The sequence below is a fragment of the Manduca sexta genome, chromosome 14, assembly GCF_014839805.1.
Source record: "Manduca sexta isolate Smith_Timp_Sample1 chromosome 14, JHU_Msex_v1.0, whole genome shotgun sequence".
NCBI classification, from domain to species: domain Eukaryota; kingdom Metazoa; phylum Arthropoda; class Insecta; order Lepidoptera; family Sphingidae; genus Manduca; species Manduca sexta.
Window position 1 is genome coordinate 10,897,832 of NC_051128.1, and position 16,540 is coordinate 10,914,371.

At 44.3% G+C, this 16,540-nt stretch overlaps 1 protein-coding gene across 1 annotated transcript in view; it reads left to right on the forward strand.

Annotated features, from left to right (window-relative positions):
• LOC115447540 (GATOR complex protein WDR24) overlaps positions 1 to 16,540 on the forward strand; it is a 17,474-nt gene continuing 934 nt past the window's right edge. Inside the window, 18 exon segments of the mRNA XM_037438486.1 lie at positions 1 to 345; positions 421 to 537; positions 1,264 to 1,379; positions 2,111 to 2,217; positions 3,961 to 4,174; positions 7,445 to 7,533; positions 7,739 to 7,898; positions 11,075 to 11,319; positions 11,707 to 11,923; positions 12,601 to 12,746; positions 12,866 to 12,999; positions 13,134 to 13,394; positions 13,559 to 13,707; positions 13,848 to 14,270; positions 14,273 to 14,941; positions 15,040 to 15,638; positions 15,775 to 15,877; positions 16,284 to 16,466. Of these exon segments, the coding sequence (XP_037294383.1) occupies positions 246 to 345; positions 421 to 537; positions 1,264 to 1,379; positions 2,111 to 2,217; positions 3,961 to 4,174; positions 7,445 to 7,533; positions 7,739 to 7,898; positions 11,075 to 11,319; positions 11,707 to 11,923; positions 12,601 to 12,746; positions 12,866 to 12,999; positions 13,134 to 13,394; positions 13,559 to 13,707; positions 13,848 to 14,270; positions 14,273 to 14,941; positions 15,040 to 15,638; positions 15,775 to 15,877; positions 16,284 to 16,466 (4,032 nt within the window). The 5' untranslated portion in view covers positions 1 to 245.

The window sequence follows — 16,540 nt, forward strand, 5'->3', positions numbered from 1 at the left end:
ATATGTCAATACTTCATGAATCTTGCTTCTTCATATTATTTGACAAGCAACCTCAAAAAAGGCAAAACAAACTCGACTGATTACTTTAATTTATTTGTACAATAATTATTATATACGTTTATTTTCAAATATGTTACCTGGATAGAAAATTAAAGTCAGTGTCCATTGTATAGTCGTACTAATAATACATTTTGTGTTCAATATGTGATTGTTGTTTTGTTGTTTAAAATTTGTTTACTCAAATAATGATTCCTTCGAATACAATATGTGTATCGGAGGAGGGGCCGGCTAATGCTCTGGCCCTGAACAAGGATTCTACCCAGGTGGTCATAGCCGGCAGAAATGGTAAAGGCTTTTTTTTATTTTTTTATTTACTTTTAAACACTGCAATATGCATTAACTTTTTATTCGTATTTCCAGTGTTCAAAGTGTTCTCCATTGGTGAAAATGAATTTACGGAGGTGTGCAATTTACGTGTGGGGAAGAATTTGAATCTCAATTTTTCATCCATTGATGTTGCTTGGAGCTCCACTGAAGGTAATTTTTTCGAGCGTCTGTTTTAGATTTTATTATAGTAAAGACTAGCGTTCTAGCCTTCTAACGATTTTGTAAGATTAAACTTTTAAAATAATGATCATGTGATAATTTCCAATTAATGCTTCCTTAGTCCTTTCCTACATTGCCTTATTACCAAAGTAAGTAAACAAGTAAGTAGGTAATGGAGTTAAATAATTTCGAAATTTTGTTTTTTTTGATTACCTGGTTTTCTAGTTTCTTTTTTAATTGTATCAGTTATTATTACTTGTCATTGGCAAAAATTGATAAATAAATTGTGGCAGCCATAATATAAAAGTAGAAGAACAACAAGTAAGAAGTCCACCTGATGGCAAGTGGCACATCTTCCCATGGACTGAAGTTTGGAAGGGGCAAAGTCGCCCTGCTGCCTACTGTATTGTTGCTGCTCAGAATGATATTTAGGAAATATGTTGTGTATAAGCAATAAAATTATATTTACTTTTTATAATATTCTTTTATAGTATTTCTAAAAGTGACCTAAACCTCTTCTTTGTTTTAATTTTTATTATCTTGAAATTAATGCAGATACTTTATATACCACCTTTAAATTTAAGCTGTTTATTTTACTTATTTGAATACAACTATAGTATTCATTATAAGTAGATTTTGAGATCACACACCACAGGTGGTTTTAAAATAATAAAACCAATTAATGTACTGTATTTGTGCCATAATATTTGTGTCTAGAAAACACACTGGCCACCGCAGCCACTAATGGGGCTGTTGTTGTGTGGAACCTGGGCAGGTCGGGCCGATCCAAACAGGAACATGTGTTTTCAGAACACAAAAGGACTGTCAATAAGGTGGGCAATCAACAGTTCAGTTAACATCAAACTTCTTTAGAATTTTAAGTAAATATTGTTTTAAAAGTAAATAACTCTATAAATGGATGTCAGTAAGGTAGGTTGTTGTTAATTGGATTATGTCATCTCTGTTATTATTTTTTATTTGTAAATGACACTTTTAAGGGGTTTCATAGTATAAAATCTGCAGTTTGTAAGTTTGTATGATAAATTTAATATTTTACCAAAAGAACCATTTATTTTATTCCTGCAATGTTCCATATTGCATATTTCTTTGACCAGAAAAGAATGTAGTGATGTTACTGCAACATAACCCTGTATTCTCATGCATGTTGAAATTATTATAGTGCACATATAAGATCCCCTAAGCTTTGACTATGTTATAGGTGCTATTATTTTAATAAGGCTTTACATGCCTCGGAGAGCACATTTTGATCCTGCACCTGATCTACCTCTGGTTGTGATGGATTGCAGTCTCACCGGATTATGAGAGTGAAGGAACAGAGTGAACCTGTGTATTGCGCACACACTTGTGCTCTATAATATCTCCTGCGTACTCGTGCACTATAATATCTCCTATGTATTTGGGTGATCTTCGTTGAGATTGGCTGCCGTGGTTGAAATTCGGCTAGGAGGTATTCATACTTGGAACATGAAACATACTTGTCTCTTCACTGACTTTTTTAGTAAGATTGCGATTGATTTTTGTAATTATGGTAATCATTGTGCAGGTGAGTTTCCACCTGACGGAGCCCGCGCTGCTGATCTCCGGCTCCCAGGACGGCACCATGAAGTGTTTCGATCTCCGGATGAAGGAAGTCGCCAGGACATTCATCAGGTAAATTATAGATAGGATTTTAACCAGCTTAGTGTAAGATAGCATCAATTTAAAATGAAAACCCAATTAAAATATTCTGTCAAATTTGATACAGCGGTTTCGGAAATCAGCACTGACAAACAAACAGATAAAGTAATTTAAGACACCTATTTACTTTGTATGTTTTATTAAAACCTGAAAAGTGAAATCAACTCTATTATGATTAAACTGAAACCTGAAATCAACTTTATTTGGATTCACGCAGATTTCAATTCCTTTTATTAATGAAGAACATCACGTTATATTTGCTGCTCTCTTAATAAAAAATATAGCAGTTAATACAAAAAGGGCTCTACACCTTAATTTAATCAAAATTGATAGTACTTTAATTATATTGAAGCTTCTAATATAATAGGTACACAGTGTTTGTGTTGCGTCTAGACACATGGCTGCACGTGTCTGCACTCAAGTTGTAAATAAAGCTATTGTAGAACAATGTAGCGTACTCGTGCGCCGGACCAAGGTCGCTGACGCACGACGCTAAACGTAAAAACAACAAACACACAAACATGGCTAAATTTGGCGCGTATTTGCAGTGCCGGCTTTAAGTAGGGTGGACCTGGATGGTCTTCAGGGCATGGGCGCCGTCAAAATTAGTTTTTGGGAGTTTCATCTACACCTACCGCACTATACTACATAAAATCATTCAGGTTTTTTCAAATTCGAATCGGGCGGGTTTTTAAAATGCTTTATCATAAAAAAATCTGTGATTTATTTTTGGACAGAGAGGTGCACGTGCACCTACTTGCACCCCTGTCTCGGCGCTCATGCTACAGGGCGCCAGGCCTTAGAAAAGGCGCCAAAGACTCTAGGAAGGCGCCACAGGCGTATGCCTTGCCTACTTGGAACCTAAAAAAGGTCTCCGTAAAAAGGCACGGCAAAAAAATATCGCCCGAGGCGTCCGAATAGTCAACACTGGCCTGCATATTTGAATTGTATGAGTATGGAGCTATACTAATTGTGCGACCGGAACGACTTTTCATAGATTGATAAAATAATAGTGCTTATTTTATTTCGAAACGGATTTTAAGGACATTATATCCGATGATGCTGCCACCAGAAATTGGAAGCGTTATAAGTAAACGAAAACATATTATGTAAACAAGTTTTTCAATAAATTCAATTTTACTTGTAATTGACAGTCTCGAATAAGGCAATTTAAAAAAGCTATATGTTTATATTTCGATACTGGTTGCTTTTTGTACTTGTTCTAAGTATGTTTGTATTTGGACATTAACTCAATATGTAATTTAGTCAAGCTGGAAGGTGCTCTTTTTATCTGACACCCGAGATTTCTCCATGTGTGGTTGTTTTATATTCCACTAGCACAGTCCCCCCACCTATACGGACCTAATCTGTTGTCCTAAAACCTGTGACCTACATGGGCTGTGTTTATAATTGATAATACAACATTATCGGAGAATTGTGTTTAATTACATGTAATTGTAGATTTTATTGAATTATAGAATTACTGGATCTGGTTCGATTTTTATGACAGCTTATTTCGCTAATACTGAGCAGAAGAACCCAAATATTACTTTGCCCGGTTTAGGATTCGAACCCAGGACATCAGTAACAATACATATTACTTTTATATATTATCAATAATTTAACCCTTGAGCCGTCATAATATTATCAAAAACGATTAAGCAACTAGTGCTGTTGAATTTTGTACAAGTTATATAAATGTCGTTTCCATGGCAGTAACACGGAGTCGATCCGCGACGTGCAGTTCAGCCCGCACCAGGCCAACACGTTCGCGGCCGTGTCGGAGAACGGCAACGTGCAGCTGTGGGACGTGCGCCGCCACGAGCGATGTCTGCAGCAGTTCACGGCGCACTCCGGCCCGGTGTTCGCGTGCGACTGGCACCCGGAGATGCCCTGGCTGGCCACTGCTTCCAGGGACAAGACCATCAAGGTATGAGGATGTTTGGAATATGAGCTCCATAGCAGTTCGCAAGTCACGTCAAGCCGGTGTTCGCCTGTGACTGGTACCCTGAAATGACCTGGTTGGCTACGGCCTCCAGGGAAAAGACTATTGAGGTATGTTCTTTGGGATTCTTCGAGGAAGTATTAGCCCAGTATACAATATTTCATACACTCGAAGTTACCATCAGTCTATAGCTTTATCTGGATTTTGAGAGGATATGAGTTATGCCTACAATAGACTACTATAATTATTAGCCTACTACTGACATGCCTTATGAAGCGAGGGTCACCCGGAACAAGATACTATGATGGTACAGCGAAATTAGTATAATGCTAAGTCCATATAAATGTAATTATTCTTTAGTTGGGAGATTTGTCTACATCATGAATAGATCGTTTTAATCTGATTCTGGACAGCACCACTGATCTTTAACGCACTTACAAACAACGTACTCTTCCGTCAATTTGCCCATTATTGTATAAAAAAATAGATATGTATTTCTAAAATAAAAAATTGCCTATAACAAAAAGTCTGACATAGGGCACATGGTCGTTGACCCAGTCAAATATGCATATCGATAAGTGCATCGCCGCGACGCGAGTCATGCGATGTAATGCACGCGAGCGGCGATACACAACTGGGTCGCTGATAGCCGCCTCTATTGCGTCACGTGACTACACGCCTCTCCGGCTGCGTCTGTCTGGACATACCCTTTCTGCCATCTAGCAGTATTGTCCATTTATTGTGTACCGATTTGAAGTTGGTATATATAATAAGATATTGTGTAAGCCGAAGCGCAATGAAACACACGTAAAACGAGACTGATATTTATTAGGACGGTAGATCGAGAACAGGCCGGGTCGCACTACCCTCGACTCCTTTATAAATTTTTCTATACTACATTATACAATATAGATACGTATACACCAGAAGGATATGCTGGTCAGTTTATTTACTGTGTATTAGACTTAATATCTGTCTCAGGGTGAAGGAAGCAGTGCTGGGGCCGCAGCCAAGATACCCTTCTACAATGGTTAATGCTAATAAAAAGAGAAAAAAGTTTATGGGAATGAAATATGTTATCGATAAGTCTATCGCTAAATTAGCCTAGTTAGAAGTGGACTGCCGAGACGAATATCCGCAAGTTCAAAAATCCAAGGGCACACACTTCTGACTTTTCTAAAATTATGTGTGTATTCTTTGTGAATTATCGCTTGCTTTAACAGTGAAGGAAACCATCGTGAAGAAACTTACATACCTGAGTACTTCACTATAGGAATTTTGAGGGTGTGTGAAGTCTGACAATCCGCACTAGGTTAGCGTGCTGGAGTAACGCCTTATCCCTCTCAGTAGTATAAGAGGCCCGTGCAGCTGTGCGACAGTATATGCTACAGGGCTGATATTACTTATTATTATTATATCATCCCTAAACTATGTCATTCTCATACATAACGTTAGCGATAAAGATTGTAGAAAGACATCTTGGCTTCTGCCCCAGTGCTAAGTGACACGTAATTCAAAATTTGGCAGAATTTTGCTAGTGTCTATGAGAGGTAGTGATGTTTTACAAAAAGTTAACAGCTTGTTCGTCGCGGCATTCAATTGAATACAATTTTGGGGTTACACTATCGATGTTTGAGGATCACCCTTACTTACATAATAGTGAAACGTGCAACGAAAGCAGTTCAACAAATTAACAGATGACAAACAAAATCAACTCCTTTACTGTGTATATATAATAATAAATGTATGTAACGAGTCAACGAACAGACCTCCGTATTTATAGTAATATTCAATAGTAATAGAATATGCACCTAATGGATATTTATCACGAACTCATAATAATTTTATCAGTTTATGTAATCAAAAGCAATACACATGTCAATTGATATGTGCATACCGTAACAAATGTAGGGTAGGCAGAGATGAATACTCATAAACGAATCGAAAGTGTGGCCCAAAGTAGACTTGCACCAATTATGTACTATCTTCTAACTCCATGGATTCCATATAATGTAACATTACACACAAACCTCAACTCAGTCCTGTGTTTATATAAAGGTTATCTATTTAGAAATAGTACATCAGAACTGTGCGTATAGAGTTGTTCAGTTCTCCACCCCACGATCTGACAGAGACCAATCTATCGACATATTGGACATAAATTACAACCACACGTAACACAATTTGCGAATTCATTGAAGAACCATTATACTTTAAAAATTATTAAGTAGGCATAGTGTATGGAAAAACAATTTACTAACGACTCTTTAATAGCAGTAGGTAAGCCGGTGGGTCAATAAATCGGTTGTAGCTTATGGTGAATGACCGTGGGCCATGAATAGTTTAGGCGCTAGACGACTTGTGAATGGCTTCGGCTTTGCGGGGCGTTGTTTCTGTCAGGCAAATGTGGCTATTTTCTGGCTTATCAATTTTTACATCGATGTATATTTATCGCCGAGTACTACACTAATTTATGGCTAGTATAAACGTATTGTAGTAATTACAGGCGCGTGCATGGAAGTTATCGCGTACAACCCAGGGTTGTCTGGGGTTCAGACATCAGATAACTTCTAGTCTAGGACTAAAGAGTATAGAGATGATAAAGTGAGGAGATTTCTGTTGATACAAAAGCTTGTAACAATAGTGGAACGGACTCGTTTTTGTTCTTTATTATTATCAAATATTTACGTTACATAAATTATAACACAGAAAGAATTATCCGGTAAAAAATCAACAAGTTATAAGTCTTTCAATTTCGGTAGAAGGGGTAAGTAACGAAAAACAGAAAAGAGGCGCAATACCCACGTGTGACGTCATCGGGCATTACGACGCGTGAGAAAGAAAGAGATGAAGCGATATCCCCACTTCGGCACGTAGTAATATTTGAAATATGAATTACTGACTCATTTCTTAACCAATTTTAATGCAGTTTTCGCAGGAGGGTTTCTTTTTCGTATTATTAACCATTACATATAGAATAATGTACAAAATCAAACACAGGACGGTCCCCTATTTGAAATTCATATCTTTTTATTATCATTCACTAATATTATGGAGAGGTAAAGTTTGTTACTTTGTAAGGGGCTAATCTGTAGAACTACTGAACCGATTTAGAAAATTTTATCACTAATAGGAAGCTACATTACTGCTGAGTACTATAAGCTACTTTTTATCGTGGAAAAACGATATCATGCGGGAGGAGCAGCGGGTATAAGCTAGTATATTTTATGTATGTGATTCCATATTTGTCATCAGGTGTGGGATATACACGCGAAACCGAATTTGGAGTACACGATATACACCATAGCATCCGTGGGACATGTGAAATGGCGGCCTCAGAAAACGTAAGTTTGTTCATAAAATTTGAAACACATTTTCAATTATTAATAACATTGTAGGTTATCAGTTGTCTCCATGTGGTAGCATAATTTATTATGAACGGCGAATATTAGAGTAGGTAGAAAAAATAAGACCGGTCGTTTTGTATTCAGATAACATAACATACCCAATAGTAAGTGGATAATGTTTAATTGTGGTGTGTTGGTGCAGTCACCAGGTGGCGTCGTGCGCGCTGGTGCTGGACTGCGCGGTGCACGTGTGGGACGTACGGCGCCCGCACGTGCCGCTCGCCACCTTCGCCGAGCACCGCGACGTCACCACCGCCATCGCCTGGCAGCCCGACCCACACACATTCCTCGCCACCAGCCGAGTGAGCAGTTTCATACATAAATTTATCGAGGATTTGTTGCTTTACAGCAAATATATATATATACTAGCTTTTGCCCGCGGCTCCGCCCGCGTTATAAAGTTTTTCAGGCTAAAGTTTACCGTTATAAAAGTAGTAGTTTCCCGGGAGCCTATGTTCTTCCCAGGGTCCTAAACTGTCTCCATACCAAATTTCCTCTTAATACGTTGGGTAGTTTTTGAGTTTAACACGTCCAGGCAGACAGATGCAGCGGGGGACTTTGTTTTATAATATACTAGCTTTTGCTCGCGGCTCCGCCCGCGTTATAAAGTTTTTCAGGCTAAAGTTTTCCGTTATAAAAATAGTAGTTTCCCGGGAGCCTATGTTCTTCCCAGGGTCTCAAACTGTCTCCATACCAAATTTCATCTTAATACGTTAGGTAGTTTTTGAGTTTAACACGTTAAGGCAGACAGATGCAGCGGGGGACTTTGTTATATTATTTAGAACTTTTTAAGTGAAACAATCCCGTCATACATCATTGTTGCATAACTTTAACCGTTTACGCAGCGCAGGCAACGGAAGCTCTCAAAACTCATAATTTTCCCCGTTTTTGCAACATGTTTCATTACTGCTCCGCTCCTATTGGTCATAGCATGATGATATATAGCCTATAGCACTCCAGGAACAAAGGGCTATCCAACACAAAAAGATTTTTCAGTTCAAACCGGTAGTTCCTGAGATTAGCCATTACTGCTCCGCTCCTATTGGTCATAGCGTGATGATATATAGCTTATAGCGGTCCACAAATAAAGGGCTATCCAACACAAAGCGAATTTTTCAGTTGAAACCCGTAGTTCCTGAGATTAGCCATTACTGCCCCGCTCCTATTGGGTATAGCGTGATGATATATAGCCTATAGCACTCCACGAATAAAGGGCTATCCAACGCAAAAAGAATTTTTCAGTTTGGACCGGTAGTTCCTGAGATTAGCCATTACTGCCCCGCTCCTATTGGGTATAGCGTGATGATATATAGCCTATAGCACTCCACGAACAAAGGGCTATCCAACGCAAAAAGAATTTTTCAGTTTGGACCGGTAGTTCCTGAGATTAGCCATTACTGCCCCGCTCCTATTGGGTATAGCGTGATGATATATAGCCTATAGCACTCCACGAACAAAGGGCTATCCAACGTAAAAAGAATTTTTCAGTTTGGACCGGTAGTTCCTGAGATTAGCGCGTTCAAACAAACAAACAAACAAACAAACAAACTCTTCAGCTTTATATAATAGTATAGATTTTTTAGAACTTTTTAAGAGGAACAATCCCGTCATACATCATTGTTACATAACTTTAACCGTTTACGCAGCGCACGCAACGGAAGCTCTCATCTATACTATTATATAAAGCTGAAGAGTTTGTTTGTTTGTTTGTTTGTTTGTTTGTTTGTTTGTTTGAACGCGCTAATCTCAGGAACTACCGGTCCAAACTGAAAAATTCTTTTTGCGTTGGATAGCCCTTTATTTGTGGACCGCTATAAGCTATATATCATCACGCTACGACCAATAGGAGCGGAGCAGTAATGGCTAATCTGAGGAACTACCGGTCAAAACTGATAATTTATTTATTCGGTGGATAGCCCTTGTTCGTGGAGAGCTATAGGCTATATATCATCACGCTATATTCAATAGGAGCGGAGCAGTAATGGCTAATCTCAGGAACTACCGATTCGAACTGAAAAAATATTTTTGTGTTGAATAGTCCTTTATTTGTGGAGTGCTCAAAGTTATATATCATCACGCTATGACCAATAGGAGCAGAGCAGTAATGGCTAATTTCAGGAACTACCGGTTTCAACTGAAAAATTCGTTTTGTGTTGGATAGCCCTTTGTTCCTGGAGTGCTATATATAGGCTATATATCATCATGCTATGACCAATAAGAGCGGAGCAGTAATGAAACATGTTGCAAAAACGGGGAAAATTATGAGTTTTGAGAGCTTCCGTTGCCTGCGCTGCGTAAACGGTTAAAGTTATGCAACAATGATGTATGACGGGATTGTTTCACTTAAAAGTTCTAAATAATATAACAAAGTCCCCGCTGCATCTGTCTGCCTTAACGTGTTAAACTCAAAACTACCTAACGTATTAAGATGAAATTTGGTATGGAGAGAGTTTGAGACCCTGGGAAGAACATAGGCTCCCGGGAAACTACTATTTTTATAACGGAAAACTTTAGCCTGAAAAACTTTATAACGCGGGCGGAGCCGCGAGCAAAAGCTAGTAACTAATAAATTGTCCCCGTTTTTGCAACATGTTTCATTACTGCTCCGCTCCTATTGGTCATAGCGTGATGATATATAGCCTCTATCACTCCACAAATAAAGGGCTATCCAACACAAAACAATTTTTTCAGTTGAAACTGGTAGTTCCTGAGATTAGCCATTAGTGCTCCGCTCCTATTGATCATAGCGTGATGATATATAACTTAGAGCACTCCACAAACAAAGGGCTATTCAACACAAAAAGAATTTTTCAGTTCGAATCGGTAGTTCCTGAGATTAGCCATTACTGCTCCGCTCCTATTGGGTATAGCGTGATGATATATAGCCTAAAGCACTCCACGAACAAAGGGCTATCCAACGCAAAAAGATTTTTTCAGTTTGGCCCGGTAGTTCTTGAGATTAGCCATTACTGCTCCGCTCCTATTGGGTATAGCGTGATGATATATAGCCTATAGCACTCCACGATCATGGGCTATCCAACGCAAAAAGAATTTTTCAGTTTGGCCCGGTAGTTCCTGAGATTAGCCATTACTGCTCCGCTCCTATTGGGTATAGCGTGATGATATATAGCCTATAGCACTCCACGAACAAAGGGCTATCCAACGCAAAAATAATTTTTCAGTTTGGCCCGGTAGTTCCTGAGATTAGCCATTACTGCTCCGCTCCTATTGTGTATAGCGTGATGATATATAGCCTATAGCACTCCACGAACAAAGGGCTATCCAACGCAAAAAGAATTTTTCAGTTGGGACCGGTAGTTCCTAAGATTAGCGCGTTCAAACAAACAAACAAACAAACAAACAAACTCTTCAGCTTTATATAATAGTATAGATATATATATATATATATATATATTGATTAATTTGTAATTGAATGTATTAAGTTTTGTTGTGAAATAAGTATTTTGTTGTGTTGCAGGACTGTGGTCTGTACCGGCACCGGTTCTCCGAGGCGGCGCACCCGGTGCTGTGGGCCAACCCACAGGCGGTGTGCGTGTCGGCGCGCGGGGAGCTGGCGCTGGCGCTGCCGCGGCGCCCGCTGCCCGCGCTGCCCGCCGCGCCCGCGCACCCGCCCGCGCACGCGCACACGCACCACACGCACCACACGCACCACACGCACCACACGCACCACACGCCCGCCGACCGACACGTGCCCGGCCTCGGGTGCGTACATTGCTCTATTCGCTATTCATTACTATGCATCAAAATATAAGTATTTTCGTCGACATTTTTTTTTATCCCGTCGCTACTACAATATCAACATGGACGTCATATCATGGAAAATGACGAGGGCGACGGCATCGAAATTATTGATGTTGAGGTTATTGATATCAATGCTGTAATCACGGATGTTGAGATTATTGATAATCCTAGATATCTATATCACTTATTTAAAACTTATCGAAATCCATAGCGAAGGAACCTACGGATAAATTTCATTTTATTTCATTTCAAAGCGTCCTAATAGCAATTATCGATATCGACACAGCGCTCAGCATTAAGTAAAAGACCATGACACTTGCGATAGTTATTAATAATGAATGTGTTTAGTCGCAAGCAGCCGACGGCGGGTTCGCTGAGCCCGGCGGCGCAGGCGGCGCTGGAGCGTCTGTTCCCGGAGGGCGCGGCGTCGCTGCTGACGCGGCTGGCGCGGGCGCCGTCGTGCCCCGTGCTGGCGTGCGCCGCCGAGTACAAGCTGCGCGGCATGCCGCCGCACGACCTCGCCGAACACAACGCGCGCGTCGCCAGGAAGTACAACAGGCACATGGTGAGATGGCAATAAGGGGAGGGGGGGGGGGGTCACACCGATTATGATCAATTTACCTAATAAACTTCAAATATATTAAATTTTCTTTTTTTTTTATTAGATACTGATATCGCATAATCGATATTTGGATTAAAGTGTCGTAAATCGAGAAAAACTTTGTAATACTTTTTAGATTTAAAAAAAACGTTATAGGAGTAATAGGGAACCGGCCTATGTTTGATTTTGTTCATTATTCTATATGTAATTGTTAATAATACGAAAAAGAAGCACTCCTGCGCAAACTGCATAAAAATTGGTAAAAAAATAGGCTAGTAATTCCTATTTCAAATATTGTAACGTGCAGAAGTTGCGCGTTGTGGGGATATCGCTTCATCTCTTTCTTTCGCATGCGTCGTAATTCCCGATGACGTCAAATGTGGGTATTTCGTCTCTTTTCTGTTTCTTGTTAATTACCCCTTCCACCGACATTCCAAGACTTATAACTTGTTGATTTCTTACTGGTTTTTAATAATTCCTTCTGTGTTATAATTTATATAACGTAAATATTTCATAATAGTAAAGAACAAAAATGAGTCCGGTACCCTATTACTCTGGAGCTTATTTATACCATCTCGGTTTAAGCCTGGGTTGGTATAGTGTGGTCGATGGTATGAGTAGAGTGGTGGCGGGTGTGGCAGGTGGGGCACGTGTGGGAGGTGGTGCGCTGCGTGTACGCGGCGCGCGCGGCGGCGGCGCGCAGCACGCCCGCGCCGCACGCGCCGCCCGCGCGCGACCCGCTGCCCGCGCACGACCCGCCGCCGCCGCAGCCCACGCACACGTACAGGTCACTTATTTAACTACCTTATTCATATTGTAAAAGCCGTCAATATTGAACTCTGTGTTGCCTAACACAAAGTTTAGTTTTGAGAATTAGTTCAGAATTCAGATGTTGTACAATTGCAGCGCCGTGGAAGAGGAGCCCTTGGAAGAAGTGGAGCAGTGGCCGGAGACGCAGTTCCACAACAGCGGCGTGCTCGGCATGCCCACGCTCAGCATATACATACCGCCCGCCAAGTACGCCAAGATGCGTAACGACGGTCAGTTTAGAATATCATTGGATATTAATTGAATTAAAAATTAAATTTCACGATAAATTACAAAAATACGGTCAATCTGCCATTATTTAGCTGACATTAAAATAACTTATGTTTTGATTAAAAACACGTTTAAGTTCTATATGCAGAGGCTGGATCCGGGTCGGACGGCGCAGAAGGCTCGACGTCGGAGGGCGCGGGCTGGGTGTCGGCCGCCAGCGCGCACTACGTGGACGTGGAGGGCGCCGACTGGACGCTGCCCGAGGAGGCCTTCCCGCTGCGCAGCGCCCCGCCGCCCGCGCCCCCGCCCCACGCGCCGCACGCGCAGCACGCGCTGCACGCCGCACACCACGCTGCGCAACACGCCGCGCAACACGACGACAAGGATCACGCCACAGGTCAGCACACTACACTACACTACTACACTTGCAGTCTATGGGGTGGGCGCTATCTGAGGCGTCGGTAACCGTTAAATTATCAAACACAAAAATTATTCCATTAACCAATTCTTAGTATTACTCAGTCCGAGCATAGACAATCTCTATGGTACAAGTTATTCCAGGTCGCAGCGGCGCGGGCGGCGTGTCTCCCGGAGGCAGCTCGTCCCCGGGCAGCGGGTCCAGCGGCTCCGGGTCCAACGGGACGGGCGCCTCCGCCTCCACCGCGCCACCCAACCTCGACCACAACGCTAACAGCTATCACGGAATGCATGTCAGTACCACTTGAATCGCGGAGTATTTTGACTATGAGATAAGTCATAAATCCAACTGCCAGTATTGCCTAGCCGCAACGAGAATGTTCTTTCATTACAATTTTTTGTTACCATTATTTTGTCTTATTTGCATGAGCAGATGGAGGAGGGCGAGCTGGGCCCGCTGTCGGTGCGCGAGCACGAGGCGCGCCCCGTGCTGGAGCCCGCGCCGCTGCTCGCCGCCGCGCTCCGTCTGCACGCGGACCTCGGCGACGTGCAGACCGCCGCCGCCGTCATGCTCGTGCTGCACGAGTACAGGTCACTTACAACTCTCTCCCCCGTGCTGGAGCCCGCGCCGCTGCTCGCCGCCGCGCTCCGTCTGCACGCGGACCTCGGCGACGTGCAGACCGCCGCCGCCGTCATGCTCGTGCTGCACGAGTACAGGTCACTTACAACTCTCTCCCCGTGCTGGAGCCCGCGCCGCTGCTCGCCGCCGCGCTCCGTCTGCACGCGGACCTCGGCGACGTGCAGACCGCCGCCGCCGTCATGCTCGTGCTGCACGAGTACAGGTCACTTACAACTCTCCCCGTGCTGGAGCCCGCGCCGCTGCTCGCCGCCGCGCTCCGTCTGCACGCGGACCTCGGCGACGTGCAGACCGCCGCCGCCGTCATGCTCGTGCTGCACGAGTACAGGTCACTTACAACTCTCTCCCCCGTGCTGGAGCCCGCGCCGCTGCTCGCCGCCGCGCTCCGTCTGCACGCGGACCTCGGCGACGTGCAGACCGCCGCCGCCGTCATGCTCGTGCTGCACGAGTACAGGTCACTTACAACTCTCTCCCCCGTGCTGGAGCCCGCGCCGCTGCTCGCCGCCGCGCTCCGTCTGCACGCGGACCTCGGCGACGTGCAGACCGCCGCCGCCGTCATGCTCGTGCTGCACGAGTACAGGTCACTTACAACTCTCTCCCCCGTGCTGGAGCCCGCGCCGCTGCTCGCCGCCGCGCTCCGTCTGCACGCGGACCTCGGCGACGTGCAGACCGCCGCCGCCGTCATGCTCGTGCTGCACGAGTACAGGTCACTTACAACTCTCTCCCCCGTGCTGGAGCCCGCGCCGCTGCTCGCCGCCGCGCTCCGTCTGCACGCGGACCTCGGCGACGTGCAGACCGCCGCCGCCGTCATGCTCGTGCTGCACGAGTACAGGTCACTTACAACTCTCTCCCCGTGCTGGAGCCCGCGCCGCTGCTCGCCGCCGCGCTCCGTCTGCACGCGGACCTCGGCGACGTGCAGACCGCCGCCGCCGTCATGCTCGTGCTGCACGAGTACAGGTCACTTACAACTCTCTCCCCCGTGCTGGAGCCCGCGCCGCTGCTCGCCGCCGCGCTCCGTCTGCACGCGGACCTCGGCGACGTGCAGACCGCCGCCGCCGTCATGCTCGTGCTGCACGAGTACAGGTCACTTACAACTCTCTCCCCCGTGCTGGAGCCCGCGCCGCTGCTCGCCGCCGCGCTCCGTCTGCACGCGGACCTCGGCGACGTGCAGACCGCCGCCGCCGTCATGCTCGTGCTGCACGAGTACAGGTCACTTACAACTCTCTCCCCGTGCTGGAGCCCGCGCCGCTGCTCGCCGCCGCGCTCCGTCTGCACGCGGACCTCGGCGACGTGCAGACCGCCGCCGCCGTCATGCTCGTGCTGCACGAGTACAGGTCACTTACAACTCTCTCCCCCCGTGCTGGAGCCCGCGCCGCTGCTCGCCGCCGCGCTCCGTCTGCACGCGGACCTCGGCGACGTGCAGACCGCCGCCGCCGTCATGCTCGTGCTGCACGAGTACAGGTCACTTACAACTCTCTCCCCCGTGCTGGAGCCCGCGCCGCTGCTCGCCGCCGCGCTCCGTCTGCACGCGGACCTCGGCGACGTGCAGACCGCCGCCGCCGTCATGCTCGTGCTGCACGAGTACAGGTCACTTACAACTCTCTCCCCTGGGTCCATCGGGTCGTAAACCAAACCCGCTATCTAATATCACAACTAGCTCATGATCTGATGTATCGTAAAGTTTGTTCGTTGTGGTGTTATTGAATGTTTCCTTAAATTCCAGGAGCGACCTGTTCCCGTACATCGACGAGGGCGTGCAGGAGCACTGGCTGCTCGGCTACATCGAGTTCCTTCAGCGGCACAAGCTTTGGAATATTGCTACTGAGGTAACACACTTACTGTTTATGATTTTTATTATCAAAATATTTATAACGTATAAAATTTTATTTATTGACAAATTGATGTTTTTTGATGTTATAATGTATTTAGTTCCAATGTCTGTGGTCCTTCGAACCAGAATTCAACAATAATTATTTAGTCACTATTATGTTTCCTATGGTGATAATGATTTTAATAATTTATATTTCTCGAATAATGGTATATAACGTGTATTTGAATAATTTGTGTTTTTCGAATTAAATGTTTTCATAGAATTATATAGATAATTATAATTATAATTGAATGATGTCGTTCTTTCTTGAGAATTAATTTATTTAACTTTATATTGTGGGAAGTACGTATTATTCTGTAAATGTAATGTGTATATATGTGTGTGCGTGTGTGTGTGTGCAGGTGGTTCGCTGCGCGTGGGTGAACAGCGTGTGGTCGGTGTCGCAACAGTCGACGGGCGTGTGGGCGTGCTGCGGCCGCTGCGGGCGGCGGACTCGCGCGCATGCGCCCTGCGACCGCTGCGCGCCGCCCGTGCATCCGAGGCATCCGCACCATCTGCCCGACCTCTGCGCCGTCTGCCACCGGGTACATACAAACACACTATCGGTCCAACCCTTACTTTCAAATTTACCGATATAACGAAATTTAACTATTTCTTG